The 27,588-nt window shown below is 42.9% G+C and overlaps 1 protein-coding gene across 1 annotated transcript in view; it reads left to right on the top strand.

Moving 5' to 3' along the window:
* LOC111957236 (laminin subunit gamma-1) overlaps nucleotides 1-27,194 on the top strand; it is a 70,946-nt gene extending 43,752 nt beyond the window's left edge. Inside the window, exons 3-28 of the mRNA XM_023978014.2 lie at nucleotides 1,913-2,043; nucleotides 5,295-5,464; nucleotides 6,209-6,397; nucleotides 7,278-7,395; nucleotides 7,781-7,879; nucleotides 9,222-9,358; nucleotides 9,555-9,677; nucleotides 9,807-9,996; nucleotides 10,198-10,310; nucleotides 10,972-11,193; nucleotides 11,860-12,048; nucleotides 13,092-13,337; nucleotides 13,528-13,681; nucleotides 13,939-14,081; nucleotides 14,338-14,516; nucleotides 14,731-14,887; nucleotides 15,224-15,429; nucleotides 15,889-15,968; nucleotides 16,246-16,383; nucleotides 16,557-16,701; nucleotides 17,009-17,158; nucleotides 22,464-22,578; nucleotides 22,840-23,039; nucleotides 23,373-23,531; nucleotides 24,000-24,099; nucleotides 24,314-27,194. Coding sequence (XP_023833782.1) covers nucleotides 1,913-2,043; nucleotides 5,295-5,464; nucleotides 6,209-6,397; nucleotides 7,278-7,395; nucleotides 7,781-7,879; nucleotides 9,222-9,358; nucleotides 9,555-9,677; nucleotides 9,807-9,996; nucleotides 10,198-10,310; nucleotides 10,972-11,193; nucleotides 11,860-12,048; nucleotides 13,092-13,337; nucleotides 13,528-13,681; nucleotides 13,939-14,081; nucleotides 14,338-14,516; nucleotides 14,731-14,887; nucleotides 15,224-15,429; nucleotides 15,889-15,968; nucleotides 16,246-16,383; nucleotides 16,557-16,701; nucleotides 17,009-17,158; nucleotides 22,464-22,578; nucleotides 22,840-23,039; nucleotides 23,373-23,531; nucleotides 24,000-24,099; nucleotides 24,314-24,570 — 4,110 coding nt within the window. The 3' untranslated portion in view covers nucleotides 24,571-27,194. The remainder of the gene's footprint in view (nucleotides 1-1,912; nucleotides 2,044-5,294; nucleotides 5,465-6,208; nucleotides 6,398-7,277; nucleotides 7,396-7,780; nucleotides 7,880-9,221; nucleotides 9,359-9,554; nucleotides 9,678-9,806; nucleotides 9,997-10,197; nucleotides 10,311-10,971; nucleotides 11,194-11,859; nucleotides 12,049-13,091; nucleotides 13,338-13,527; nucleotides 13,682-13,938; nucleotides 14,082-14,337; nucleotides 14,517-14,730; nucleotides 14,888-15,223; nucleotides 15,430-15,888; nucleotides 15,969-16,245; nucleotides 16,384-16,556; nucleotides 16,702-17,008; nucleotides 17,159-22,463; nucleotides 22,579-22,839; nucleotides 23,040-23,372; nucleotides 23,532-23,999; nucleotides 24,100-24,313) is intronic.
* Nucleotides 27,195-27,588: the final 394 nt, after the last annotated feature.

Genomic DNA, 27,588 nt, shown 5'->3' with positions numbered 1-27,588 from the left:
GTGACTATGGTGATCTGCTTGAAACATGTAGGTATTAAAGACTGGGCCAGGAAGAGGTTGAAAATGTCAGCGAATACATTTGCCAGCTGGCCAGCGCATGGTCTAAGTACGTGTCCTGGTAATCTGTCTGGCCCTGCGACCTTGTGAATGTTAACTTGTTTAAAGGTCTTACTAACATCGGCTATGGAGAGCGAAATCACACAGTTGTCCGAAACAGCTGGTGCTCTCATGCATGGTTCAGTGTTGCTTGCCTCGAACGAGCATAGAAAATATTTAGCTCCCCTGGTAGGCTCACGTCACTGGGCAGCTCGCGGCTGTGTTTCCCTTTGTAATCCGTGATAGTTTGCACATCCGACAAGCATCAGAGGATTTGATCTTAGTCCTGTCTTGACGCTTTGCCTGTTTGATGGGTCATCGGAGGTAGTAGCAGGATTTCTTAAAAGGGTCTTACTATGTTCATGTAAGAAAGTTGTATCTGTAAGCTACTTCTAAAGGGTGTATATTGATGTAGGCTAACTGCCTTTTTGCTAATGAGAAGTAGTCAGCCTGGTAATTTCTGATATTATCTGCTGTTGGCTGATCTTGCCATTTTTTTTACCTGTGTGGAATACCCAAACTTTTCATACAGAATACTCTACCTCTAACAAATTAACACATTTCACTCTGGCACTATACACTTCCATATTTGACTTTCTCATGTGGAATATTTATTCCAAAGCCCAGGACTCTTTGGAAGGGATACCTTTCTGAGGCGTCACAGGGCTACGTTCCATGGATAGTTTATTTGTTAAGTGGAGTCTCTTGGTAATATTTGAATAACTGTTAAAGATTCTTTAATATTGGATAGCGAACATTTTCGTACAACAAAATCAACCAAAACTTTTTCTCACAGACTCACTCTGTACATAGAAAATATAGCCCACAGGTGTCTCAAGATAATTTACTGGGGGAGGAAATTATATTTTCATCCAGCTTTAAATGTCTGCCTGGATACAGTTGGAAATGTATGAGATAGTGACAGTGAAGTCAATTAAGGAGTCGACCAGGAGAGCCATTGGCCTTGTGCCTGAGACAGACGGAACCTGCTTTGACTCATGGCTGCCCTATGGATGTGTCGGACTCTTCTCGTAGAGTTAGGCTATAAGTGGCAAAACATTGGAGCTGTTGTCAGCAAAAACTCTATCCTGAAATATGTTTTTCATTCGTCTACTGGTAGTAGTTAGGCTCCCAATAATTCTGCAGAATGTTTGTTGGCAAATAATTTTGCATGTGCAAGCGAGATGATACACGCTTGACTTGGCTGCGTTTACAACTCCTCTTCAGAAATATTGAGAACATTGTGTTACAATGTTAAATGTGAAACAGACTATTTATTATAAACCTCCATGTGTGGAACAGGATAGACTTTCTTCTTTTTTTTCTTCTTTTTTTTTACAGATGTTACGCTATGGTTTCCAACTTTCTTGGTAATACTCCTTGAGCGATCTTCCGGTGCTCACTCCAGATTTGTCCTCTGCTGCTGTAATTCTAAGAAAGCAAACAAAAGGCTTTCGATATGTTGTTCTGATTCTGGGACCAGTCTGATTTCACGAGAATTTCGGAGGTTTGGTTTAGATTAGTTTTGCTGTATTAATTTTTTTCTTCTAAACAGCTGCGCTAGGACCAGGGATAGGGTTTTGTCTCCCATTTCAAATAGAAACTTTCAACAGGATAAGAATTAGTTTCAAGTCAAACACACCTATTGTGCAGTTATCTTTGGACTCTTCAACCCTCTCCCTTTTCTCGTCCGTCAAGCAAAGTTGTAAATGAATAACTCTCCAAACCAATTTAGCAGGCAGGGCCTGGCAGACATATTTGTAGAGTCTGACCTGGCTGTGTTTTAACACTGTCCATTTGTCTTTTTTCTTTTCAGGAATGGGTGACAGCCACAGATATCAAAGTGACCCTGAACAGGCTCAACACATTTGGAGATGAAGTTTTCAATGATCCCAAGGTCCTAAAGTCCTATTACTACGCTATCTCAGACTTTGCAGTGGGAGGAAGGTGAGAGCAGTTCCCTCAGCTTATTGCTATCTTCCAACAACTGTTGTCAACATCCACTGCCTGGCCTTTCCCTTGTTCACGTTTTTTTATTTGACCAATGCCATTGTTTTTGTCTCTTCTAGAAATTATAGCATAAAAAGTAAAAATAGCAACAAAATTGTATTATATTCCTTTAAAGGAGGAGGCCCTGTCTATTAACCACACAGCATGTTTTCTCTAGTGCATGTTCACTCTATACTTTTTTGGTATGATGACCTGGAATAACTGCAAGAATAGGAATCGCTCTGTTGGAGTGAAGAAAAAATCATTCATTATCAAACCTCAAGTGCTGACAACAAAGATGTTTTTGTCTGGGTGTTGAATCATTCATCTAAAGTAGTGTAGTCTGTTGACTTCAGATCAACTTCATATCACTTATCTGGCCAAATTTTACATTGTGTGGGTTCATTCTCAGTGGCTCAACCGAGAATACAAAAAAACAATCCCTCCCAAATTCAGAACTGAAAAGCCAGAAGAGAATAGGGGATCAGACACGTATTAAACTGCCCCCTTGCCAGTGCAGTGTCTTTTCACCTCAATCTGTTTGAAATGTGGAGCAGATTTCCATTACACAGCCGCATTCTTTGCATTCCTGCCTGCGAGTGCTGGATTACAGTGCACGGAGACTGGAATGGGGCAGTCCCCAATATGACGGCAGAGATGAGTCCAAGGACCAAGCCGGGCCAAGCTTGGGTGTAGTAGGTCTACTCTCTACCTGTCAGGGCACCAAGTTCACTGTCCACCAGTCAGCGACGTCATCACATCCACCAGCTGTATATTATGAGTAAGAAATGGATTTGACTGATATTACACGTACTACAAAATGGAAAAAAGCGTGAGGGAGGTTGGCTTTGTTTTTCTAGATGAACAAACCGCCTATTAGTCTTAATAGGCCCCTAGTGCTGTAGTGTCTTCCTTCCTGTTGTCACTTTTTCCACACTTCGCTGCCAAGTAACACCTGAAACAATACCCAAAGGTGGCTGCCATGCAATTCTTCTCTTGTTCGGAGGGGGTCTGTTGAAGTGTCTCAGGTGGAGAAGGTGCAGCCTTTCTGAATTGGGTAAACACCATGGAGTTATCAGGGTAAATAAAACTCTCCCTGTGCCAAAATTGATTTGACTAATGATGTAATTGAGGACGGATCAAATACTCAGTAACTCAAATAAATTACGTGTATTCGTGATTCCCAACAACACACACTTAGAGTAATGACTCTCAAACATAATGTAAGCTACAAATAGTGGTGTGTTTTTGATAGATCAAATCAAACGTTTATTGGTCGCGTGCATACGGCACAGTGAAATGCTTTCTTGCTAAATCTCCTCAATGATGCAGTACAATAACTTTGTCAATTAAATGCCTAATACAAGTCCAAAAATAACAAGTATTGGAAAAAAGTAATAACTATTATAAGAAGCATGCACAGCTCAGCGTTCAACACCATAGTCCCCTCCAAGCTCATCACCTAGCTAGGGACCCTGGGACTGAACCCCTCCCTCTGCAACTGGATCCTGGACTTCCTGAATGGTCGGCCCCAGGTGGTGAGGGTAGGCAACAACATCTTCGCCACGCTGACCCTCAACACGGGGGCCTCTCAGGGGTGTGTGCTTAGTCCCCTCCTGTACTCCTTGTTCACCCACGACTGCGTGGCCATGCACCACTCAAACACCAAGTTTGCCAACGACATGACGGTGGTAGGCCTGATCACCAATGGCGATGAGTCCGCCTACAGGGAGGAGGTCAGAGACATAGCCAGGACAACAACCTCTCCCTCAATGTCAGTAAGACCAAGGAGCTGATTGTGTACTATAGGAGAAAGGGGGGAGAGCACGCCTTCATCCACATCGACAGGGTGGTGTGGAGCGGGTCGAGAGCTTGAAGTTCCTTGGCGTCCATATCACAAAGGACTTAACATGGTCCAGACACACCCGCACAGGCGTGAAGAGGGCACGGTAGTGCCTCTTCCCCCTCGGGAGGCTAAACAGATTTGGAATGGGGCCCTCAGATCCACATTTATACAGCTACACCATTGAGAGTATCTTGACAGGCTGCGTTACTGCTTGGTATGGCAATTGCACCGCCCTTGACCACAAAGCGCTACAAAGGGAGCTGAGGACAGCCCAGTGCATCACTGGGGCTGAGCTCCCTGCCATCCAGAACCTCCATATGAGTCGGTGTCAGAGGAATTCCCCAAAAATTGCCAAACACTCCAGCCACCCAAGCCATGGCTGTTCACTCTGCTTCCATCCGGCAAACGGTACCAGAGCATTGGCTCTTGGACCAACAGGCTCTAAGACAGCTTCTACCCCCAAGCCATAAGACCGCTAAATAGCCAGACTGCTATGTAGCTCCATTCTTGTGTATTTTTTTAAATTTAAACTCTCTACTGTTGTTCCTAATCAAGCATTTCACTGTAAAGTCTACCTACACATGTTGTATTCAGGGCATGTGATAAATAACAATTGATTTGATAGAATATTTACAGTATGATTGATTTATCAAAATGAAGACCGTTCCATACCAGGAGTAAAGTGACTTGTTATACCAAGTTGGAGTCAACGGCAAAGTTTGCTGCTATCTGTCATGCTAATGTGGATGAATGAACAGTTATTTGTAGATTACTGTACATATAATCTAGTGTTTCCCCTGTAGGGAGACGATGAGGAGCAAGCAGTGGCTGTGCTGTCATTTGTGCCGCTACTCACTCTGATTGCTAGCAATATAAGTTTAAAGTTGGCACTCTGATCTTAAAGGGATAGTGCGAGATTTTGGCAATTTAGCCAAATTGGTGGGGCGCTGCTGCTAAATGAATATAGGGGAAACACTGTAATCATGCTACTATCCTGTGCTGACAGGTCATCGACTCATATGATTACACTGAAGATAAGTGCCACTGATACACAGCATGGTTGGACTATTTGAACTGCTTAAMCAAGTAATTACGTCCATTAATCAATAACTGAGTTCCATTTGATGCTTACGGTCAGGTCCTCTAAGACCAGTGCAAAGGACCGTCTCAGAGTAGGAGCGTCTCAGAGTAGGAGTGCTGATCTAGGATCAGTTTTTGCATTTTACATCATAATGAATAAGATGACATAGACAGCGGGAACTTGATCCTCTTACTCTGAGACACTTTGTGAATACGGACCAGATGTTTGAGTTGTGCATTGTAACTCTCACGATGACTAACAGACTGTTCTCCGCTGTTCCAGGTGCAAGTGCAACGGCCATGCGAGTGAGTGTGTGAAAAACAACGGCTTCGACAAGCCGGTTTGCAACTGCAAGCACAACACAGAGGGTGATGACTGCAATGTGTGCAAGCCGTTCTACAACGACCGTCCCTGGAGGCGAGCTACAGCCAATAACCCTAACGAGTGTCTGCGTAAGTCAGTCCCATGCTTTCCCAAATGGCACCCTATTCCCTATGTAGTGCGCTACTTTTGACCAGAGTCCTATGGGCCCTGGTCAGGGGCCCTGGTCAAAAGTAGTGCACTACATAGAGAATAGGATGTAATTTGGGACACAGCCCAAGAGATGAGTGTCTGCATAAGTACCATAGCAAGAGATCCTTCCTGTTTCTGTGCAGGCCAGGCCGGGCAGACATTCATATCATACCGCAAATGTGTGACTAATCCTGTTCAGAACAGTCCACACCACACTTCTCACGCCCACACTGCCTCAATCTGCTCCAGGCCACATAATCTGTCTCCTAAAACCAAACTTTGCCAGCAGACCACTTAGGGAAAGTACACCTGATATGGAAAATGTGCCAAATGAAATGACCTTCCTTTAACTGCAGGGAAGGTTCAGTATGAAATTAGCTTTCAATCAGATTACTATGTAGCTCTACCACCTCCTTCCCCGTATACAGTAAGTACCTCTACATTGAACCCATCCATGCATTGTCCTTTAAACTGTATGGGATAAACTAATGACTAGTTTACCAAAGCCTGGCATGGAAAATGTGCTTTTAGCTTTTCCCACTCTTAAATCCAGCGGTTTAAAATCACATTAGTCAGTAGTTCTACTGCTCCCTCCCCATATACACATATGATGATCCCACCCACACATTGTCCTATACATTTGTATGTGATAAGCTAATATCTACTTTTTCTGGTGGTCCCAGAGTGCAACTGTAATGGCAAGAGTGCAGAGTGCTACTTCGACCCTGAGCTGTACCGTGCCACTGGCCACGGAGGACACTGTCGCAACTGTGCCGACAACACAGACGGGCCTAACTGCGAGCGCTGCCTGGACAACCACTACAGAGACAGATCTGGCAACCGCTGCCTGCCCTGCAGCTGCAACCCAGTGGGTGAGTGTCTGGACTATACCATTGCGTATTTACTGTTTCTATTGGGGTAAAAAGAGGGATTCGTCCCAATTGGTACCCTATTCCCTATGTAGTGCGCTACTTTTGACAGGAGCCGTGCAGTTCACTATTTGGGACATAGGGTGCCATTTGGGTCGCTGCCTTCCTGTTTCTATTGGGGTAAGAAGATAAGTACAGTATGAAGCCAGGCTTTGTTGTGAAGTGACTGCCCTGTCATTATATTGGATTGAGCAATGAACCACAAGTTTTAATGTATCATAAAATACTTACTGTTTATATTGGCTGTATTGCATTAATTGAAACCAAAACTGATCTCAGGGCAAGTCTGTTTGTTTTGACTAGCAGATGCTACTTTTCATAGCAGGTTAGGAGAATTAGCAAGGCATGTTAGGAGCATGTTTTGTGGCGGGTTAGGGTTGGCTAAAATGCTAAAATTGTCCCAGATGCGACTCGAACATATCTAACTACAACCAGGCCTGCCCTGAGAACAGTCTTGGTTTCCACTAATGCGATGCTGCTTTCTATTGGGTAAAACAATATACAGTCTGAAGGCAGTCTGTGTTTTGTAGTGCTGTGGGTTAACATTTTATTGGATTGAGAGACAAAACGCAAGTCTTAATAGGTTAAATCTGTTGTCACCAGTATGTTAAGTTTCATAATTCCTCTATAACCACATATGCTACCCTTGAAAACCACCGCAAAACAATTGCGACATGGACACCACCAGATCCCATTACAGGCTATTCGAACAAGATTGTCCACATGTTGTGTGAATTGTCTGGGCTGTTTAACAATGATCGTTCACATGTGTGTTGAAATGCTGAACTGATGTTGATCTGTGCTTCTTTCTCTCTACTGCCAGGCTCTCTGGCCACTCAGTGTGACAACACAGGACGCTGCAGCTGTAAACCAGGTGTGATGGGGGACAAGTGTGACCGCTGCCAACCTGGCTTCCACACCTTGACCGAAGCAGGTTGCAGGTATATACCACCAAGCCAATAACTCTTGTTATTTGTGATATTTATATTTGCATTGCTCCAAATCAAACAATCTTAATGTTTTATGATGATTTGTTCTTATTTATTTATTGTTCGCTCTTCACGTGTTTATTTGGGAGTGAGATGGAGGCGGTCAGTCTTAGGGTGTATCCCAAATGGCATCCTTCTCCCTATATAGTGCACTATAATAGGGAATAGGATGCCATTTGGGATGTAGTTGTGTGCCAGGCCAGCAATGGTCCTTTTAGATAAACAGGCTCGCAGCAGGCTTGCTTTAGAATAGATAGTGGTTATCAGACCCATGCTGTTTATGTGAATGGCTGTTCTTCTCCCTTCCCTTCCCCTCCCCCACCCCTCTTCTCTCCAGACCCTGCTCCTGTAACCCTTCTGGAAGCACACAGGAGTGTGATGTCCAGACAGGCCGTTGCCAGTGCAAGGACAACGTGGAGGGCTTCAACTGTGACAGGTCAGTGTCAGACCCACTCGCTCTCTCCGCCACAGGGATTAATTACACAGACACACAGTAACACACACAGTAACACACACACACACAGAGGCACAGTACACACACAAACATGATTTCCTTATACCGAAAATACACTCTAACAAGGTGGCTTTTCAGACAAAGATTGTCTTTGTCTGGGAATTGTTGAATTTTGATGGGTTTAGAATGAAACAGGGTTACGAAAGACTGTCACTTTGGCAGTGAAATATGAGTTGGCTCCATTCAGCTAGTGCAACACAGTTTACGGTATTGTTCATTGGGAAGGGAAACTGTTAAAGATTCATGGCAGCATTTCAGCTCCTCTTCTGTTATGACATTTTGAGGTTAAACCACAGAGGTTTAAAGGCAGCCCCTGACACACAGAAACACAGATACACACAGGAGAGTACCTCTCTCTCAATGAAAGAATGCTCCGTATGTGTGTAAAATGGAATTAGACAGGCAGCATGACTCCCCTAGCAGCGAAGGAGACAAAATAACCCATAGATAGCTCACTCCTCCCCACTGAGACCGACTGGCAGCCAGGCCTTCTATGGCTTCTCCCAAGTCCGGCCACCCTTCCAGTCACCACTGCCTTGTCTGCTGCCTGCCTGAGACACTCTTCTCTCTGCCTGGCAATGGCCACCACCTAACCCCGGCTCCACAGACACTGGTGGGTGTAACATTCCTCCCAGCCCCCCAGCTGGGCCACAGATGGTATGAATAATACCCCCAGTATGGATTCGTCCTAAATGGCACCCTATTCCCTAAATGGTGCCTGGTCAAAAGTAGTGCACTATAATAGGGAATAGGGTGCCATTTCGGACGCATTCAGTTTGTCAGATGCTGCATGGTCACTCACAACAAGTGGCTGAAATTACAGACCGTTGTTTGTCTGTCTGCCTTTTTGAAGACAGCAGTTTCACAGTCTACTAAATTGTTGTTCTCCCAAAGGCTGTCATTCGCTTAAGGTGTCAGCGCATTTTACTTGAAAGGCAATATGGGACTCATAGAATATAGCCTACGCCTCAAACTGAATGTCAATACTTTCACATTTCCAAGCCTAAAGCCATATTTTAACTCAGTTTCATACAGTTAACTTTGTTTTCATATAATTAAATATAAATATAAACCCACTGTTCCTAGGCCGTCATTGTAATAAGAATTTGTTCTTAACTGACTTGCCTAGTTAAATAAAGGTTAAAAAAAAAATATGAGAAATATATATATGTTGACTTTATGTCATATTTGCAGATAGACATACCCATGCTAATATAATTTTTGATGTAAGTTGATGTTAAATGGCTAATGTGGTTTATTTCAGGTGTAAGCTTGGCTACTTCAACATGGACCCCCAGAACCCGCAGGGTTGCACTCCGTGCTTCTGCTTCCAGCATTCCTCTGTGTGTGACAGTGCTGAAGGTTACAGCATCGACACTGTTTCCTCCACCTTCGACAAAGGTGAGCCCATTCACACCTTTTCATTATGGGCTCAGACCAGGCTTACTTTCGAATAAAAAAAGCTGAAGTAAGTTTATAGAAATATTCAGGAAGTATGCATATATCACTGTTTAGATTAGGATCATTCAGAGGTAGTTGTGATGTAAAGATATGCCTTGATAGAATTGAATGTAACAAACATGAAACCTGTTCCTAGGTGATGAGCAGTGGACAGCCCAGCAGCGTGACGGCTCCAGTGTTTCAGTCCAGTGGTCTGCTGGTGGAGAGGAGATCTCCCTCATCTCTGAGGACTACTTCCCCATGTACTTTGTGGCTCCAGGTACTGTGTGACTGACACTAACTCAAATACTTGTTTTGAGAAAGAGGGACTTTTATTTTTAAACTGTTGTGGTGAAGAAGACTTCATTGGAGTGAGCCTAACAAGTATTTTCTTATCTCGTTACTGTAGAGAGGTTCCTGGGCAATCAGCTGCTGAGTTACGGCCAGAACCTCACCCTGAACTTCCGGGTAGACAGGAGAGACACACGCCTTTCGGCTGAAGATGTGGTTCTGGAGGGGGCTGGCCTCAGAGTGGCTGTGCCTCTCATTGCTCAGGGAAATGCCTATCCTGGGGAGAACATGCAGACGTTTGTGTTCAGGTTGGTGGAAATCATGCAGCCTTAACCTACAGATGTGTATACTGTAGAATACCAGCACAACAAAAGTAAATCGTTTGTAATATGAAACTTTTTACCATCTATTCTGTGGTAATAACATAATTTTGAAATTGTCACATAGAAAGCAAATGTATACATTTGTCTGTTATCTGATGTTGTGAATGCCCCTCTTTTTTCTGTTAGGCTCCACGACAGCACAGACTACCCCTGGAGGCCCACCCTCCCTCAGTCTGAATTCCAGAAGCTCCTGCACAATCTGACGTCCATCAAGATCCGTGGCACCTACAGCGAGAGAAGTATGCATCCACTCGTCCGCCCCGCCTCACCTCACAATGTAAACCATACACCCTGGTTTAGGGCCTGTATTCATAAAGGATCTCAGAGTAGGAGTACTGATCTATGATCATGTTTCCCCTGTACATAAAGGGCAGAAAACGGATCCTAGGTCAGCACTCCTACTTAGAGACGCTTCATGAATATGGGGCCTACAGTAGTATCTGTAGGATTGGACCATGACAAGCTTGGGAGTAAGTTAGGTCAAGCGAACTGATACGCTTGGATTTCATATGCTTTTAACAGTTCTGAGGACATCTCTCAGCTAATCACAGAGAGGATGTTGAAACTCCAACCTAGTCATAATATTAGTGCTCAGGTTAAGGCTGAATCTTTCTCATTTCCCCTAAAGCCACCACGTGGTGATGATTTGCCCTGTTATTGAGGTCATCAGATCCTCTCCGAACAAATATCCAGATAACTCGAAGGGCAAAAACATAGTAATAGTCACTTACCTCAATACTTTAGACATTACCAATGAGGCCTAATCAATGCAATGAAAATGGAAAGCTGGGAGACAAGAATGTTGGTGGTCTGTGTCTTTGATTCCATGTCAACATTTCGGCCTAGTGGCCTTTCTCAAGACAAGATGCAGACATCTAATCAATTCTCATCGTTCCCCAGGTGCTGGCTACCTTGACGATGTAATGCTGATCACGGCGAGGAGTGGTCCAGGGACCCCGGCCCGCTGGGTAGAGAAGTGTACCTGCCCTCAGGGCTACATGGGACAGCATTGTGAGATGTGCGCCCTGGGATACAGGAGGAGCAGACCAGACCTGGGGGCCTTCAGTTCCTGTGACGCCTGCAACTGTAACGGACACAGTGACACGTGCAACTCCGACACAGGTGAGTGAGATGACAATGAGTGGCTGACACCCTAATGTTGCCCAATTCCCTATATAGTGCACTACTGTAGAGCAGGGCCCATAGGGAAACAACAAGGAGTAGAGACTGGAGACGAGTCCTCAATCATCACATGACTGGTTGGGTATATGTCTCAGCCAGGAGCCATGCAGTACACCTGGGGTTCTATCTGCTATGGCTAAATGTGTCTGTGTTTGGAACAGTGGAATGTTCAACATTTAAATGTCCTTGTTATCTTAGAGTGGAACAGAACATGGAGTAATAGATCACACCAACATCAGCCAGTAATAACACTCTGCTATAAAGAGATTTGTCTGTGTGTCCAATGGTTTAAAACATGACTGATAGGATGTCGTTGTAAATAAGAATGTATCTTAACTGACTTGCCTAGTTAAATAAAGGTTAAATAAAAATAAATAAAATAGGCAGCCTACTCTCTCCTCATCTACTATAAAAAGGTGTCTGGATATAAAATAGTGGGCCCTTTAAACTCTCATCGGTCTTAGACTCCCCCCTGGTGGCGGGAAGGGAAAGGGGATAGCTAGTCAGTTGCGTAACGGAATGCATTCACCCGAAGTGTGTCTTCCGCGCTTAACCCAACCCCTCTTAATCAGAGACATGACGTGTGTGTTTGATGTCTGTTTGAAGGGATGTGTGACTGCCAACACAACACAGCTGGGCTCAGTTGTGAGAGGTGTAAAGACGGTTACTATGGAGATTCCACTGTGGGGAGTTCCAGCGACTGCAAGCCCTGCCCCTGCCCCGGAGGATCCACTTGTGCTGTCGTTCCTAAGACCAAGGAGGTTGTCTGCACCAACTGTCCCACAGGAACCACAGGTAATATTTAAAGAGAGATTGTGATTAAAAAAATAAAAAACAAAAAACGCATGTAAGTAATCTGTGATGGAAACGTTGCAGATTTATAGATTAGAACCAAATCAACTGTTAGGGATAGTCTGTAGGTAGTTTTGAAAGTGTCAAGTACTGGTTGAATTATTTTCTATTTATCACAATTCAAGACTGTTTATAAAAAATTAAATAAACATATTTATAAACTGGATCAACTTTATAGGTCTCATTTGCAGTAGAGCCTGTTTTTTAATACAAAGAAAAAACAACATATGCATAAATACACAGACACAAGACATATACGCATTAAGAAAAAAAATCACTATTAACATTTAAAAAATCTGAAATAGATTTTTTTAATTGTGTAAGAGGCACTAGAACATCCATTCTAATAGTTTTTTGTAAATTGTTTCACATGTAAGGTGCAGCATAACTGTAGGTGCAGTTACTTTCCGATCTGTGTAGAAACTGGGGGGGGGATCTGAAGTGTAATGTAATTCATCAACCTAGTTTTAGAATGAGTCATTCTATAAGAGATTAGAGATGTCAAATACATTCGATGTTTTTGGATTAACGCTTTATAGATAAATAACATAAAATTCTGCTCTCTTCTGCCGGCTAAAGAGGCCCAAAACTACTTCTTGATATAAGGAATAGTGGTACGTTTTGAAACCAGAGCCAGTAATGAACCTTGGGGCACAACAATATACAGCATCCAAGGGTTTAAAGTGTGGACGCTGCAGCATGAATGTAAATAACATCCACATATTCCAATACACACATAAAGGTGGCCTGAACCATTTTCTTACTATTAACAGATGATAAACAGACTTTGATTCCGTAAAAGAAACCAATCTTAAACTTCAACTTTGTAAATGGATAAAACATCATGATGAATGTTCCAAATTGTGTTTATTGTATGTACCTATTTCTCAATTCAGTTCAGGAGCTGTATGTATGGCAGCTTTTATTAGATATTCAAATATATTCATTATCACGTAATCCAAACTATGAATTGCATCTTTCCCCAGGCAAGCGCTGTGAGCTGTGTGATGACGGTTTCTTCGGAGACCCCCTGGGTGAGAACGGGCCGGTGAGGGTGTGTCGGGCCTGTAAGTGTAGCGACAACATCGACCCCAACGCTGTGGGCAACTGTGACCGAGAGACCGGGGAGTGCCTCAAGTGTATCTACAACACAGACGGCTTCTTCTGCGACCGCTGCAAAGAGGGCTTCTATGGAAACCCTCTGGCCACCAACTCCAACGACAAGTGCAAACGTAAGATGAGAAAATGATCAGCATGACGTGTCTGTGTGTGTGTACAGTTGAGTTCCACATACTGACTGATGTGATAATGGGTCTCTCTCTCTTCCATTCTATCCTGTGTACTGTTGAGTTCCACATACTGTACAGAGATGACTGATGCTTGCAGTGGTAGTCATGGGTTTCTCTTCTCTCCTGTCCCCAGCCTGCTCCTGCTCTCCATACGGCACAGTGGACAGACAAACCAGCTGTCTGCAGGTCACAGGCCAGTGCCCGTGTCTCGCCCACGTCACCAACAGGGACTGCAGCGCTTGTGAGCCTGGCTTCTTCAACCTGCAGAGCGGAACAGGTTGCGAACGGTCAGTACCCACTCTGTAGACCTTCACTCTTTACACCTTAATATCCAGCTTTTAGTAGAAGCATTTCTGAGTAGTTAATAAGGTACTCCCTTGTAGAAAAGCCAAAGAAATAAACATTAATAATTATTAAAATTAATAATTATCTTACTAGAAATGGTGGTCTGTTATATGAATCTTTAGCTGTTTGATTGTGTTCATGGCTATGTTTCAATAGCTAAGTTGTAATATGCCTTGATTTTATTTTGTTGTCGTGACAGATGCACCTGCAATCCTATTGGGTCCATCAATGGTCAGTGTGACATCGGTTCCGGTCAGTGTGAATGCCAGCCCGGCGTCACCGGTCTGCGCTGTGAACGCTGCGAGGTCAACTTCTTTGGATTCGGATTGTCTGGCTGCAAACGTATGGCTACCATACTTTTCCTTCTTTCTCTATCCTCTACCATTGTGATTAAACTCTTGCAACATTTCATATTATGGCGTGCAGATGTGCATTACTATATCACGTGTGGAGTTTGTGTCTGATGGGAAGAGAATATCATTCTAACTTGAAGAGTCCCCTCTGTATTTGTCATTGTAGCTTTTCAAACCTCCACTCTGGAATCACATGTTTTACGAGCCTTTTTCATTTATCCGTTTCTCTTCTTCCTCTATTTCAGCGTGCGACTGCGACCCAGAGGGCTCCTCTACGACCCAGTGTAAGGATGATGGCCGCTGCGAGTGCCGCCCAGGCTTTGTGGGAGCCAGGTGTGACATGTGTGAGGAGAACTACTTCTACAACCGCTCTACTCTCGGCTGCCAGCAGTGTCCATCTTGTTACTCTCTCGTCAGAGACAAGGTACAGACTCTTGGTGGTGTTTTCGTCAGTTGATTGTTTTTGTTAATACAGTTGCATTCTAGCACACCATCTATCCTCCTTCCTTTCCTGTCTCTCTTCACTGTCTTTGTCCAAATATTTAAAAAAATATATATTTAATTAAGTTGTGTGCTTGACATGTCTGTATAGCTGCATAGGCAACCACACTAACCCTTATGGTTTTACACTTACATAGGTGAACCAGCAGAGACAGAAGCTGCATGACCTGCAGAATTTGATTGACAACCTGGGCTCTACGTCGGAGGCTGTCAGTGACAAGGCCTTTGAGGACCGTCTAAAGCAGGCAGAGAAAGCCATCATGGACCTGCTGGAGGAGGCTCAGACCAGCAAAGGTACAGGACTCTAAATATGTCAATTAAAAAAAAAATATATATATATATATATATATATATTTTAAAGTAGGTCTCACTAGCTTGAAACAACTAGAATTAGACAAGAAAGGCCCTTATGTCAATTTTTAAAGATGTATTCGGCCTAATTAACTTGAAAGAATGCTGTTCTATCCCAGTAGAGTTAAATCAAATGATTCAGGAATGTTTGTTGTGAATGCTGTTTTCAGTTATGTAGTGGGGTGGTATGCACACATCCATTAAACCTTGTCCCAGGTGCTGGATCAGAGAGGATTATGTGAAATGTACTTTTATTTACTTCTTATTATATATTTTCAGATGTAGACAAAGGCCTGCTGGAGCGCCTGGGAAACCTGAACAACACGCTGACCACTCAGTGGAACCGTCTGCAGAACATCAGGAACAGTGTGGACGACAMGGGAACCCAGACCGACAAGGCCCGCAACCGGGTCCGAGACGCTGAGGACCTGGTCGACCGCGCCCGCGAGGAACTGGATAAGGCCAAGGACGCCATCAGCAAACTGGTCGGTCATCCCCTAATGATAATTTTGAGAAATGTATTTGTTTTATGCAATATTCATCTAATATTCTACCATGTATGATCAGTTTCTAGATAATTTTTTTGTCATGTTGCTAGGATAATAATGTCCATTCTAGGGATTCTATATGTGATTATATTGCTCCAGGTGTTCAGTAAGATACTTGGAGCTGAATAATTACATATAGAATTCATAGAATGGACATTAGCATCCTAGCAACATGACAAAAAACTGATCATATTTGGTAAAATATTGTATATAACAAATAATTATATTATGAACGGTAGGATCTCGATGCTTTGAGCACCATGTTATTTGTCTATTTTTGTTGTACAGACCCCCAGTTCATATTTGGTCCTGTAGCACAATGAACAAGTCCTCCTGCATGAAAAAAGAAATAACAGGGGTTCATTGATTTCGTACTTTATTATTTTTCTCGCCCAGGACATCAAAACACCCTCAAACACCGCAGATCCTAACAACATGACGCTTCTGGCAGAGGAGGCTCGCAATCTGGCCGACAAGTAAGAACTGCTACAATKATGAAACAATTGTTGTTCTCTGAAATGTATTGCCTGGGATGTCTGGGATGTGCTATTGTTGGCTGAAAAATGGGGAACTCGCAAAAAAATGAAATATTAATTGCTTTAATTAAATCAACATAATTGGTAGGCCAGAACAAAAGTGTATATTTTTGTGTGCGTGAACCCTATCACCACTTTATCTTATTTTTCTTGAGCTGTAAGAAGCCCCGTCACGTAGTCGATGAAAAATATAAGCCTCATCCTGTTACATCTGTAGACATAAAATGGATGCGGATCAAATCGAGAAGATCGCCAAGGATGCCAACAACACATCCACCAAGGCTYTCAACCTGCTGATGAAGACTCTAGATGGCGAGGGAAAGACCAACAAAGACATTGACGAGCTCAACAGGAAGTATGTCACTGTCAGCAACAGCACTTTTCTGTGATGATTCCTCCTTTATTTTGTCAATCGAAATGAATCCCATTTCAGGAACATTTATTCTGTCCGGAACATGTCATAAGCTAGTACAGGTTCAAATCTCCTCACCACTTTTATAATTGAAACCGTCATGTTCACCCTCTTAGGTACAATGAAGCAAAGGACCTGGCTAAGAACCTGGAGAAACAGGCCAACAAGGTGCATGCTGAGGCAGAGGAGGCAGGCGACAAAGCCCTGAAGATCTACGCTAACCTGACCAGCCTGCCACCCTTCAACACCAAATCACTGGAGGTCAGTTGCATGAAGTGACTAATCCTCTTTTAGGGGGAGACAGTGTTGCTTCCCAAATGGCACCCTATTCCCTTACTAGTGCACTACTGGTCAAAATTAGTGCACTAGAAAGCGAATAGGATGTCATTTGGGATGTAGGCAGCATCATCAGGCATCTCTTCATTGATGAAACAACCCTTTGGAATATGTTCCCTGTCACGAATGATTGACAGGATACTCACAAGACATACATGTAAATGGCCATCAGGACATTACTGAAGTCGTTTCCAAGTCTTGAAAGATAACTTACCTTGACTTCTGATTACAGGACGAAGCGAGCAAGATCAAGAAGGAGGCGTCAGACCTGGACAAACTGATTGACAAGACAGAGAAGGAGTACAACGACCTGAGGGACGACCTGAGAGGGAAGGAGACTGAGGTCCGCAAGCTGCTGGAGAAGGGAAAGACTGAGCAGCAGGTAGGACAGGAGACCATTACTTAGGGTTGCAAAATGTTGATAACTTTCCCAAATTCTCAGGCTACCAGAAATCCCAGTTGGAGGATTCCCTGATTTCCTGCTTATTCCAGCCTGATTCCAGGAATCTTCCAACCAGGATATCTGGAAAAGGAGTGSGTGCCACGCAGTCATGGGTTAACAAGGGAGTACAGGAGGGTGCTGAGTACACACCCTTGTGGAGCTCCTGTGTTGAGGATCAGCGAAGTGGAGGTGTTGTTTCCTACCTTCACCACCTGGGGCGGCCCGTCAGGAACCAGTTGCACAGGGCGGAGTTCTGACCCAGGGCATCAAGCTTAATGATGAGTTAGGAGGGTACTATGGTGTTGAAGGCTGAGCTATAGTCAATGAACAACATTCTTACATGGGTATTCCTCTTGTCCAGATGGGATAGGGCAGTGTGCAGTGCATTGGCGATTTCATCGTCTGTGGATCTATTGGGGCGGTAAGCAATTAGAAGTGGGTCTATGGTGTCAGGTAAGGTAGAGTCGATATGATCCTTGACTAGTCTCTCAAAGTCCTTCATGATGACAGAAGTGAGTGTTACAGGGCRGTAGTCATTTACTTCAGTTACCTTTGCTTTCTTGGGTACAGGAACAATGGTAGACATCTTGAAGAAACTGGGGACAGCGGACTGGGATAGGGAGCGATTGAATGTGTCCGTAGACACTCCAGCCWGCTGGTCTGCGCATGCTCTGAGGACACGACTAGGGATGCCGTCTGGGYYGGGAGCTTTGCGAGGGTTAACACGCTTAATTGTCTTACTCAAGTCGGCCACGGAGAACGAGAGCCCACAGTCCTTGGGAGCGGGMCGCGTCGGCGGCGCTGTGTAATCCTCAAAGCGGGAAAAGGCYGTTTAGCTTGTCTGGGAGCAAGACCTCGGTGTCTGCAACATGGCTGGTGTCCCCTGCATGCATACATTGTCTGCGCGTTCTGCAAGATTGATTGTATATTCAAAACATTCAATAAAATGCAAATCAATTACTTAAAAATCATACAATGTGATTTTCTGGATTTTTGTTTTAGATTCCGTCTCTCACAGTTGAAGTGTACCTACGATAAAAATTACAGACCTCGTACATGCTTTGTAAGTAGGAAAACCTGCAAAATCGGCAGTGTATCCAATACTTGTTCTCCCCACTGTATATAATATATACTACCATTCAAAAGTTTGGGGTCACTTAGAAATGTCCTTGTTTTCCATGAAAACCTACATGAAATGAGTTGTAAAATGAGTAGGAAATATAGTCGAGACGTTGACAAGGTTATAAATAATGATTTTCAATTGAAATAATAATTGTGTCCTTCAAACTTTGCTTTCGTCAAAGAATCCTCAATWTGCAGCAATTACAGCCTTGCAGACCTTTGGCATTCTAGTTGTCAATTTGTTGAGGTAATATGAAGAGATTTCACCCCATGCTTCCTGAAGCATCTCCCACAAGTTGGATTGGCTTGATGGGCACTTCTGACGTACCATACTGTCAAGCTGCTCCCACAACAGCTCAATAGGGTTGAGATCCGGTGACTGTGCTGGCCACTCCATTATAGACAGAATGAATACCAGCTGACTGCTTCTTCCCTAAATAGTTCTTGCATAGTTTGGAGCTGTGCTTTGGGTCATTGTCCTGTTGTAGGAGAAAATTGGCTCCAATTAAGCGCCGTCCACAGGGTATGGCATGGCGTTACAAAATGGAGTGATAGCCTTCCTTCTTCAAGGTCCCTTTTACCCTCTACAAATCTCCCACTTTACCACCACCACAGCACCCCCAGACCATCACATTGCCGCCACCATGCTTGACAGATGGCGTGAACCACTCCTCCAGCATCGTTTCATTTTTTCTGCGTCTCACAAATGTTCTTCTTTGTGATCCGAACACCTCACATTTAGATTCATCTGTCCAAAACACTTTTTTCCAACCTTCCTCTGTCCAGTGTCTGTGTTCTTTTGCCCATCTTAATCTTTTCTTTTTATTGGCCAGCCTGAAATATGGCTTTTTCTTTACAACTTTGCCTAGAAGGCCCGCATCCCGGAGTCGCCTCTTCACTGTTGACGTTGAGACGGGTACATTTTAATGACGCTGCCAGTTGAGGACTTGTGATGAGTCTGTTTGTCAAACTAGGCACTCTAATGTACTTGTCCTCTTGCTCAGTTGTGCACCGGGGCCTCCCACTCCTCTTTCTATTTTGGTTAGAGCCAGTTTGCACTGTTCTGCGAAGGGAGTAGTACACAGCGTTGTACTTCAGTTTCTTGACAATTTCTCGCATGGAATAGCCTTCATTCTCAGAACAAGAATAGACTGACGAGTTTCAGAAGAAAGTTCTTTGTTTCAGCCCGTTTTGAGCCTGTAATCATTTTGTGTGTGTGTTTATTTGCACCCATCTCATTGAACTAGTCCATTGCGGAGGCTTAGAATAAAAGCCAATTTGTGCTTGATCCGAAAATGTGGTCGGAGGCTCCGGTGTGACGCAATTGCGAAGCCTCCAGAAGCATGCAGAGGCCAAATCAAGCTCTATACTGCATCACCATGCGCCTCTGACATTTTTTTCTACAACGCGCAGGGCTTTGTATAGCACTTCTCTCCAGAATGTGCTCCCTCCTGCCTATTTGTCAATATTCAGAACTTATTTGTGTTAATTGTGTATGTCAATACCCATTTACATATATCACCAGTAGTACATTTACTGTTAATTCCTATCGTTTCTAATCTACAATGTTTGTTACTTTGGCCATGGTCATTTTTATTATGGCATTCAATATTCTTATTCCTGTCTTTCCATTGTCATTGTCGGAGTGGACACATTGTTTGCGGAGTGCACAACCTACGCCACACTTTTGAGAAACACGTTTTTGGTTTATTTCATTCCATTTGCGAGTTTTGGCTATTTATTTATTTTATTTGGAGCTCTCCTGTCAATGTTTAGTAAGGACATGCACGCATAGAAGTAGGCCTATAGTCTACCTGGCCAAATGTAAGCATATAAATGTGCCCATTTGGGGATCTGATAGTTTTTCTGATTGGCTGAACACACCACCACCAATGACCTGTGGAGCTTCTCAAGGTAATGTTTTCTTCACGTCAAACAAGCAAGCAAACAAGTCTGTTTTTCCATCCATTGAGAATATAATAGTTCTTCAATGTATTAAAAAATTMTTTCCAGCTCTCTCCCTTTCAATAACCACTCTGATCCAGGAAACGTCATAAAATAGGCCAACCTGGTTACTTCTTATCAGTGCATGCTTTGGACTGAAATAGGTTCTGGTACTCATTTTGGGTGCTGGTACTATTTATATTTAGGTGCACGAGCTCCACAATACTTTTGAGATAATATTCTATAAAAGGAACAGGAGCTCAAGCAGTATAACATTTCTGGTACTCTGCTCCGGTGAGCTCCTGCTCAAGTCAAGCACTGCTTCTTAACCCTTGCACAAATAGCCTACAGCTGTGTCTGTCTCGAGCTCACTGGCAACTCTGAGGGACCAGAATATTTTATACAATGTTGCATGTTCACTAGCTTCAGGCAGACCCAAGTTAATAGTTGATACAATGTTTCAAATAAAAAAATTGGTGAGGACGACGAGCACGAAGATGAGCTTATCGGAGACGTTTCTGACCGTTTGTGTAGAAATGCTCACGATCAGGGATGTCAACAAATTTGTTCACGACATTTGAAAGAAGCTTTTTGTGTGTATGGAACATTTCTGCTATCTTTCTTTTGTTTCAGCTCATGAAACATGGGACCAACACTTTACATGTTGTGTTTATATTTTCAGTGTAATTACAGTAGCCTACTTATTTCAATGTAAAAGGTCAACTGTCTGTTCAACTGTTAAATTTGACTGTGTAGCCCATTATAAACCACACTGTCTATTGGATCGCATACAGCAAAACTTGAAATACGTATAGCCTATCTATTTACTAGGCTCAAATTTGTTGTAGGCTGGGAATATGAACCCATCACAGCCAGGAAAGGTGAGGAATTTCTACTGCAATCGTTATGAAAATTAAATGAATAGGAAATAGATTCCTATGTCTAATTATTCTAGATTCCCCCCAAAAAACACACAGCGGCAAATGGCTCCTGTTTTTTATTTTAATTTCAATAGCGTGTCATTACATCCCCCATTTTCACAAAATATGCCTACTTACTTGCCTCCAATGCAATACTTTAACCACTAGATATTGTATGTAAAGTTTAAGGTTTTATAAATGTCAACTTTTGCATGAAAACTGGCGAATGCATGTTTTGTACGTAAGTAACGTTTATAAATGAGGCCCTTGGAAAGTTTGGGAACATTACCAGAATTTCGCAACACTACCTTTTTTTTAACTTTCTCTTTCTTGTGTATATAACCTTTGCTCTAAATAGACAAACGTCAACATGTGATTTTTGCCTCGCATTTAAACCTCGTAAGGTGGTGGTTTCCTCCTTGAAAAAACTGGAGTGTGTCTCCATCTAAGATTAGCTTTAGCGTGCCTCATTAAAGGAGGCATGAAATTGAAAATGACCACATTGTATATGTGAAGAATTACCACAGTATTTATGGGCCTCCTCACTCGTTCAACCACTAAGTATATTGAAAATGAGCAAGTCATGACGCCAGAATTATTCAGATTAATTGAGTAGTATGCATGGCTCTAAATTAACATGTTTCGTTGGTAGCACTGGTGCTCCTAGCTAAGAAAATTTAGGAGCACCCAGAAAAATATGTTTAAATTGACTGATGACTGATTCCCCCATCTCTCTGTCTCTGTCTGTCTGTGTCTGTCTGTCTGTCTCTGTGTCTGTTGGTCTGTCTGTCTCTGTGTCTGTCTGTGTTCTGTCTGTCTCTGTGTCTTGTCCTGTCCCTGTGTCTGTGTCTGTCTCTGTGTCTTCTGTGTCTGTCTCGTGTTGTCTCTGTCTGTCTGTGTCTGTCTTCTGTCTGTCTCTGTCTTTCTCTCTGTCTTCTGTGTCTGCGTTTCTGTCTGTCTCTGTCTGTCTGTCTCTGTCTTCTGTCTCTGTGTCTTTGTCTGTCTGTCCTCTGTGTCTGTCTTGCCTGTCTGTGTCTGTCTGCCTCTGTTGTCTGTCCTGCCTCTGTGTCTGTCTGCCTCTGTGTCTGTCTGCTCTGTGGTCTGTCTGCCTCTGTGTCTGTCTGCCTCTGTCGTGTCTCTGTCTGCCTCTGTGTCTGTCTGCTCTGGTCGTCTGCCTCTGTGTCTGTCTGCCTCTGTGTCTGTCTGCCTCTGTGTCTGTCTCTGTCTCTCTGTCTGTGTGTCTGTCTCTGTCTGTCCAGACTGCAGATCAGTTGCTGGCTCGTGCTGATGCTGCCAAGGCGCTGGCTGAGGAGGCTGCCAGCAAGGGGAGGTCCACCTACCAGGAGGCCCAAGACATTCTGGGAAATCTGAGAGGTACGTAGGAACAGGACTGGTAGAGAGGCCAGAGAAGGGTCCCTCTCTGCCCCATACTAACGTTAGATCAGGGGCTTATTTTATTCTGAATGGTAACAGTGAAAAGCGTATCCAGACTAGTATGTAGGATCTCAGATGGATGTGAAAGGGAATGCTATAATAATAGTATAAAGCAAAGTAGTGAGTCACCATTATTTTTTATCACATATTAGATATGTAATCAATCTGTCTTCTCATTGTCCTTCTCCATTGTCAACACAGACTTTGACAAGAGGGTGAACGACAACAAGACGGCAGCTGAGAACGCCATGAAGAGAATCCCAGAGATCAACGCCACCATCGCTGCAGCCAATGAGAAGACCAAGCAGGCTGAGGGGGCGCTAGGCAACGCAGACGCAGACGCAAAGGAGGCCAAGAGCAAGGCGGAGGAGGCAGAGAAGATAGCCAGCGTTGTGCAGAAGGTACATTATATTTCTGTTATATTATAGCTAGATACATTATATGACCATTGTGTATGCTACAGTCCTGAAATGACAGGGCCAACATCAATGGTGGCCTCTTGATATAAAGTGTATATATAAATGGTGTCTCAGTAGATTAAATGTTTTGTTTTTGTTTTTGTGGTCATTTAATGTGATGTTTCACATAAAATAATAAACCCTCTCTTTCCCCCTCTCATCTGATGTTTCACATACATTAATAAACAATTAAACCTGTAATTAATGTAATACCTACTTTCAAATGGTCAACATCACTAATCCCTTTCTGTTCCCCTCTGCCTGTTCACCCCACAGGGTTCTGCTAAGACCAAGGCGGATGCAGAGAAGGCCTTTGAGGACACCAGGAAGCTGGATGGAGAGGTCAATAACATGATGGACCAGCTAAGTGCAGCGGAGGCAGAGCTGGCCAAGAAGAAGGCTGAGGCCGACCAGGACATGATGATGGCTAGCATGGTGCGTGTCTGTCTGTGTGCGTCCCAAATGGCACCCTGTGTTGTGCACTATTTTTGACCAGGGCCCATGGGGCTCTCGTCAAAAGTAGTGTACTATATAGAGGAATATGGTGTAATTTGGGATGCATACTCTGTATCTGGGGCTCTGTTGTTTACATCCACTGATATCATTCAATTCTCAGAATCTTAGGAACCCCATACTTAGGAATTTCTAGAAGATCTCTTTGGGTTGGAAATCATCCCCAGGTGCTCTGCGTGTTTGTGTACACAGAGCTGGAGTTGCAAAATGTTTATAGTCCTTGTTAAAGTTGTTTAGAGACAATGAGACTAAACAATACGCAATAGGAAGTGGATGAGCAAGCTACTGAAGGTTAAAGGACCTCACAAGTGTTTACTGAGTTATCAGCTATCTTCGTTGTGGTCTGGAATCCTGACCTGACATGTCAACTATGTTGTTTTGGGATTTCAGGCATCAGACAATGCGAAGGAAGCTGAGGACAATTCCCGGAAAGCCAAGAGTGCTGTCAGGACCGTTCTCAACACCATCAACGACCTGCTCAAGTCACTGGGTGAGTGGTATTTGATTTAGCAAACTGGTTATTTCTGTAGGTATATGAATACAAAACAGGGATATAATTGTCTTGTGGTTCTGTTATTGTTTCTGGCTTGTGCATCGCGTGTAACCAAACAATATTCCATCATTCAGGGTTTTACTTGCACAAGTGAAAATGATTGTACTTAAATCATTGAGCTGAAGCTTACACCTCCTCTTTTCCGGTTCAGGCAACATTGACAAGGTGGACCTGAGCAAGCTGGGCTTGATTGAGGGGTCGCTGAAGCAGGCCAAAGACAAGATGGCGAACAGTGACCTGGACCGCAAGCTGGCGGAGCTGAACGACGTGGCCAAGAGCCAGGATGAGATGATCACCGACTACGACAGGCAGATCAAGGAGATCCAGTCTGACATCGCCAACCTCAACGACATCAAGAACACGTTACCCAATGGCTGCTTCAACACCCCATCCATAGAGCGGGCTTAACTCCCTCTATCTCCGACCCCTATCCCGACCCCTGTACCCTTCCTCATATCCCGTCTGTACCACTCCTTCCCACATCTAACACTCGGGCAGAATGCCACCGTTTTACCAAAACAGTTTGTCTTTTTTGGTCTTTTGTTTGTCTTTTTTTCAGCAAGAAGCCAATTTAAGCCAAGTTTCATGTTTTTACAGAAAGGAAGAGGGAAGAGCATAAGCGGCAGAACCTGAAATGAACTAAGGGCGGTCGACAAAAACCGCGTATCCATTCTCCTTAGGTGCAGCAGGTTAGGAGAGGTGTGGCTTACCTCACTCCAGAAAACCCACATGACTGCACCACCTCCAGACTGTTCCTACACTACTACGTAGAGGAACCACACCAACAGAGAAAACAAGGAAAAATGTCCTCAGCCTTTTCAGATGCGTCTGTGTCATATTATATACCTTTTTTTTTCTGATATGGTATCAAACAAGTTATCCTTACCCATCATTCTAGACCCAAGGGCATGTTGGGAATGGTTTGTCTGTGAGAGATTTTTTGTTTGTTGCTAAAGGTATTGAGAAACTTTCAATGCATATGTACCATCCTCTGTGTTATCAACCATTTATTTAAAAAAACTAACCGTGAAGGAATCCTTAAGTTTCTGTTTTGATTTGCCTCCATTCGCTCCCAAAGCTACATGTCTTGCATGGAGAAAGTATTCCTGTTACTATTATACATTTTTACAGTATTCAACACTACTATTCTGTTCCACATGCACAACTGAAAAGCTGTTGAATGAAACCAGCTTGTGGGTCTTTAAAATGGCTCTGATATGTTTGCCAGTTGAGACAGGCCTCTACCGCCCAGTGAAACATCATGGTTAAATATCATTTAAATCATTTATTTTAACACTACAAATCATGATTTTTGTTTGTTTTTTCCTCCCGAAGCTGCTGCTTAATACAGGTTTGCTGCAAATCACACATTAGCATTCTACACTACAAGGCAAAATTCTACACTATGCAACTTTGTACATTTGCGTAGCAAGACTTTATCTGATACACTGGTGCTAATAATGATTTCAAATGTTATATTTTTGTGTGAATGTTTTTTATTATGATAAAGAGTGAGGAATTGTTATTTGTGTAAATATATGCTTAAATGATTCAGGGCTGGCTGATTGTTAAACCCAAGGCCCAACAGCCACCTCGTATAGGTTCTATCACAAAAACAATCAACTGAAACCTCCACATAATATATAAATATATATGATAAGTTCTGTGGTATAATATGCTTGTATACATGGCTCAGTGTTGTTGCCTCATAGCTCTGCCATTATTCATTTGTTTACTTCTCAGTGGGTGGTCACAAGTTAATTGATGAATGCTTTTATAACAAGAACCTTTACCTTTGACTGACAAGATCAGGACTTGTGTGTGTAAGGGATGGCCCTAAAGAAGCCATCTGTCTACATTAAGCCTAACGTTTCATTTGACTGAATTTATATGCTTGTCTCCATGAAAATAAGATTGGTCACAAGTTGCTAGTTAACCATTTTTTTCCTTAGTGTTTTGTGCCTTAATATGTGATTGTAATATTCACATCACTTAGTCCCTAACGAGGGCATCACGTTTATCGCACACATTGCATTACATTTCAAACATACACTCGTCTCATCACACGTTCACTACATGGTGTCCTTACATTTCAGTAGAACAGCAGGGATGTTGTCGACGGGTCCAGAACATCAGTCAGCCAGCCTCCACACAGTAAATGAATAGGTTATAACCTGGAAACTACTCGTCCTTTCCAGTTCCCGTTCAACATCGCTCATATCCTCAATACACCAATACTCACTCCTTTCCTTAGCCTTCTATCACGTTATCTGTTTGATAGTTATGTTTAGCTAACTTTTTGCCTAATTTTATAAGATGATGTGGCAGGGACTAAAACGATCTCCTCTGCAGTGAACCATCTTTTACCCTCTATTACTCCTCCAGGTCACCACACTGCTGTGGACGGATGTGCAGCACATACTTTTTGATGTATAAAACAGTATTTCTAATTTATAATGTCTCAAGTATTTGTATTATTTTGTACCCGTAGATGATGATATGTATGTGTTGCACAATCCTTTTGTGGTCTTTTGACTATGGAGGGCATCTTCTGTTCTGTCGTACAATACAATACATTACAAGGCACCTAGTCACTGAAACATTTCATTTGTAAGGACCTGAGAAAACCCAGCTTGTTACCCATTTGCCTGTAAATTCAATCGTAACATTGAAGTAATAAAAAAATAATTACAGGAACAGTTGATGTGTGATTGTATTGAATGTCATGCTGACTCAGTGTTCTGTACATTGCATTTGCGGAAATATGACAATGTTTCTCATGAATCTACTCCAGTCTACTCCGCAATGTAGTTTTATCTTGAGGTTATTTAGTCTTTAGAACATGCGGGACAATATGTTCCAGTTTATTAGTTGGGTCGTTACATGAAATGAGTGCTTTAAAAAAATGTCAATGTGCACAAATATTGAATTTTAAAAGCCTGTTATATTAAATAAACTCTGCTTTACTCTAGACTACATGGAGAATTGTATACATCAGATTTTTTTTATATGAATAAAGACTTGTTAAAGTGCCGAAGTTCAGCATTTTGACCTATCCTGCCGTGCACCCTCTGTGACTTCTAGGCAGATTTTAACCCAAAAACTTCTCCAAGTTTTCACCATCATTGTAAAGCACTAGTTGTTGTGTTGCTTTAACAAAGTAATTTCTAAAGATTATTTAATGTGATTAGTGATTTCATTTTAAGGTAAAAAATAAACCATGTTAGGTGAAATTAACTCTTGTTTTAATATAGTGTAACTATTCCTTAAAAATAAAAATAAATCTAAAACATTGAACGTCAAAGCAGGTGAGCAGGTTCTACTCTTCTGGCCATTTTATGATGTTTTGTTGTGAAAAACTGAGTGGGTTGAGCATTTCACGCCAACCCTGTTACCCACAGATAGACACGCTAGAAATGGTTAAAC

This window comes from Salvelinus sp. IW2-2015, linkage group LG32, assembly GCF_002910315.2.
Source record: "Salvelinus sp. IW2-2015 linkage group LG32, ASM291031v2, whole genome shotgun sequence".
NCBI classification, from domain to species: domain Eukaryota; kingdom Metazoa; phylum Chordata; class Actinopteri; order Salmoniformes; family Salmonidae; genus Salvelinus; species Salvelinus sp. IW2-2015.
This window is presented reverse-complemented; position numbering and strand designations above follow the sequence as displayed.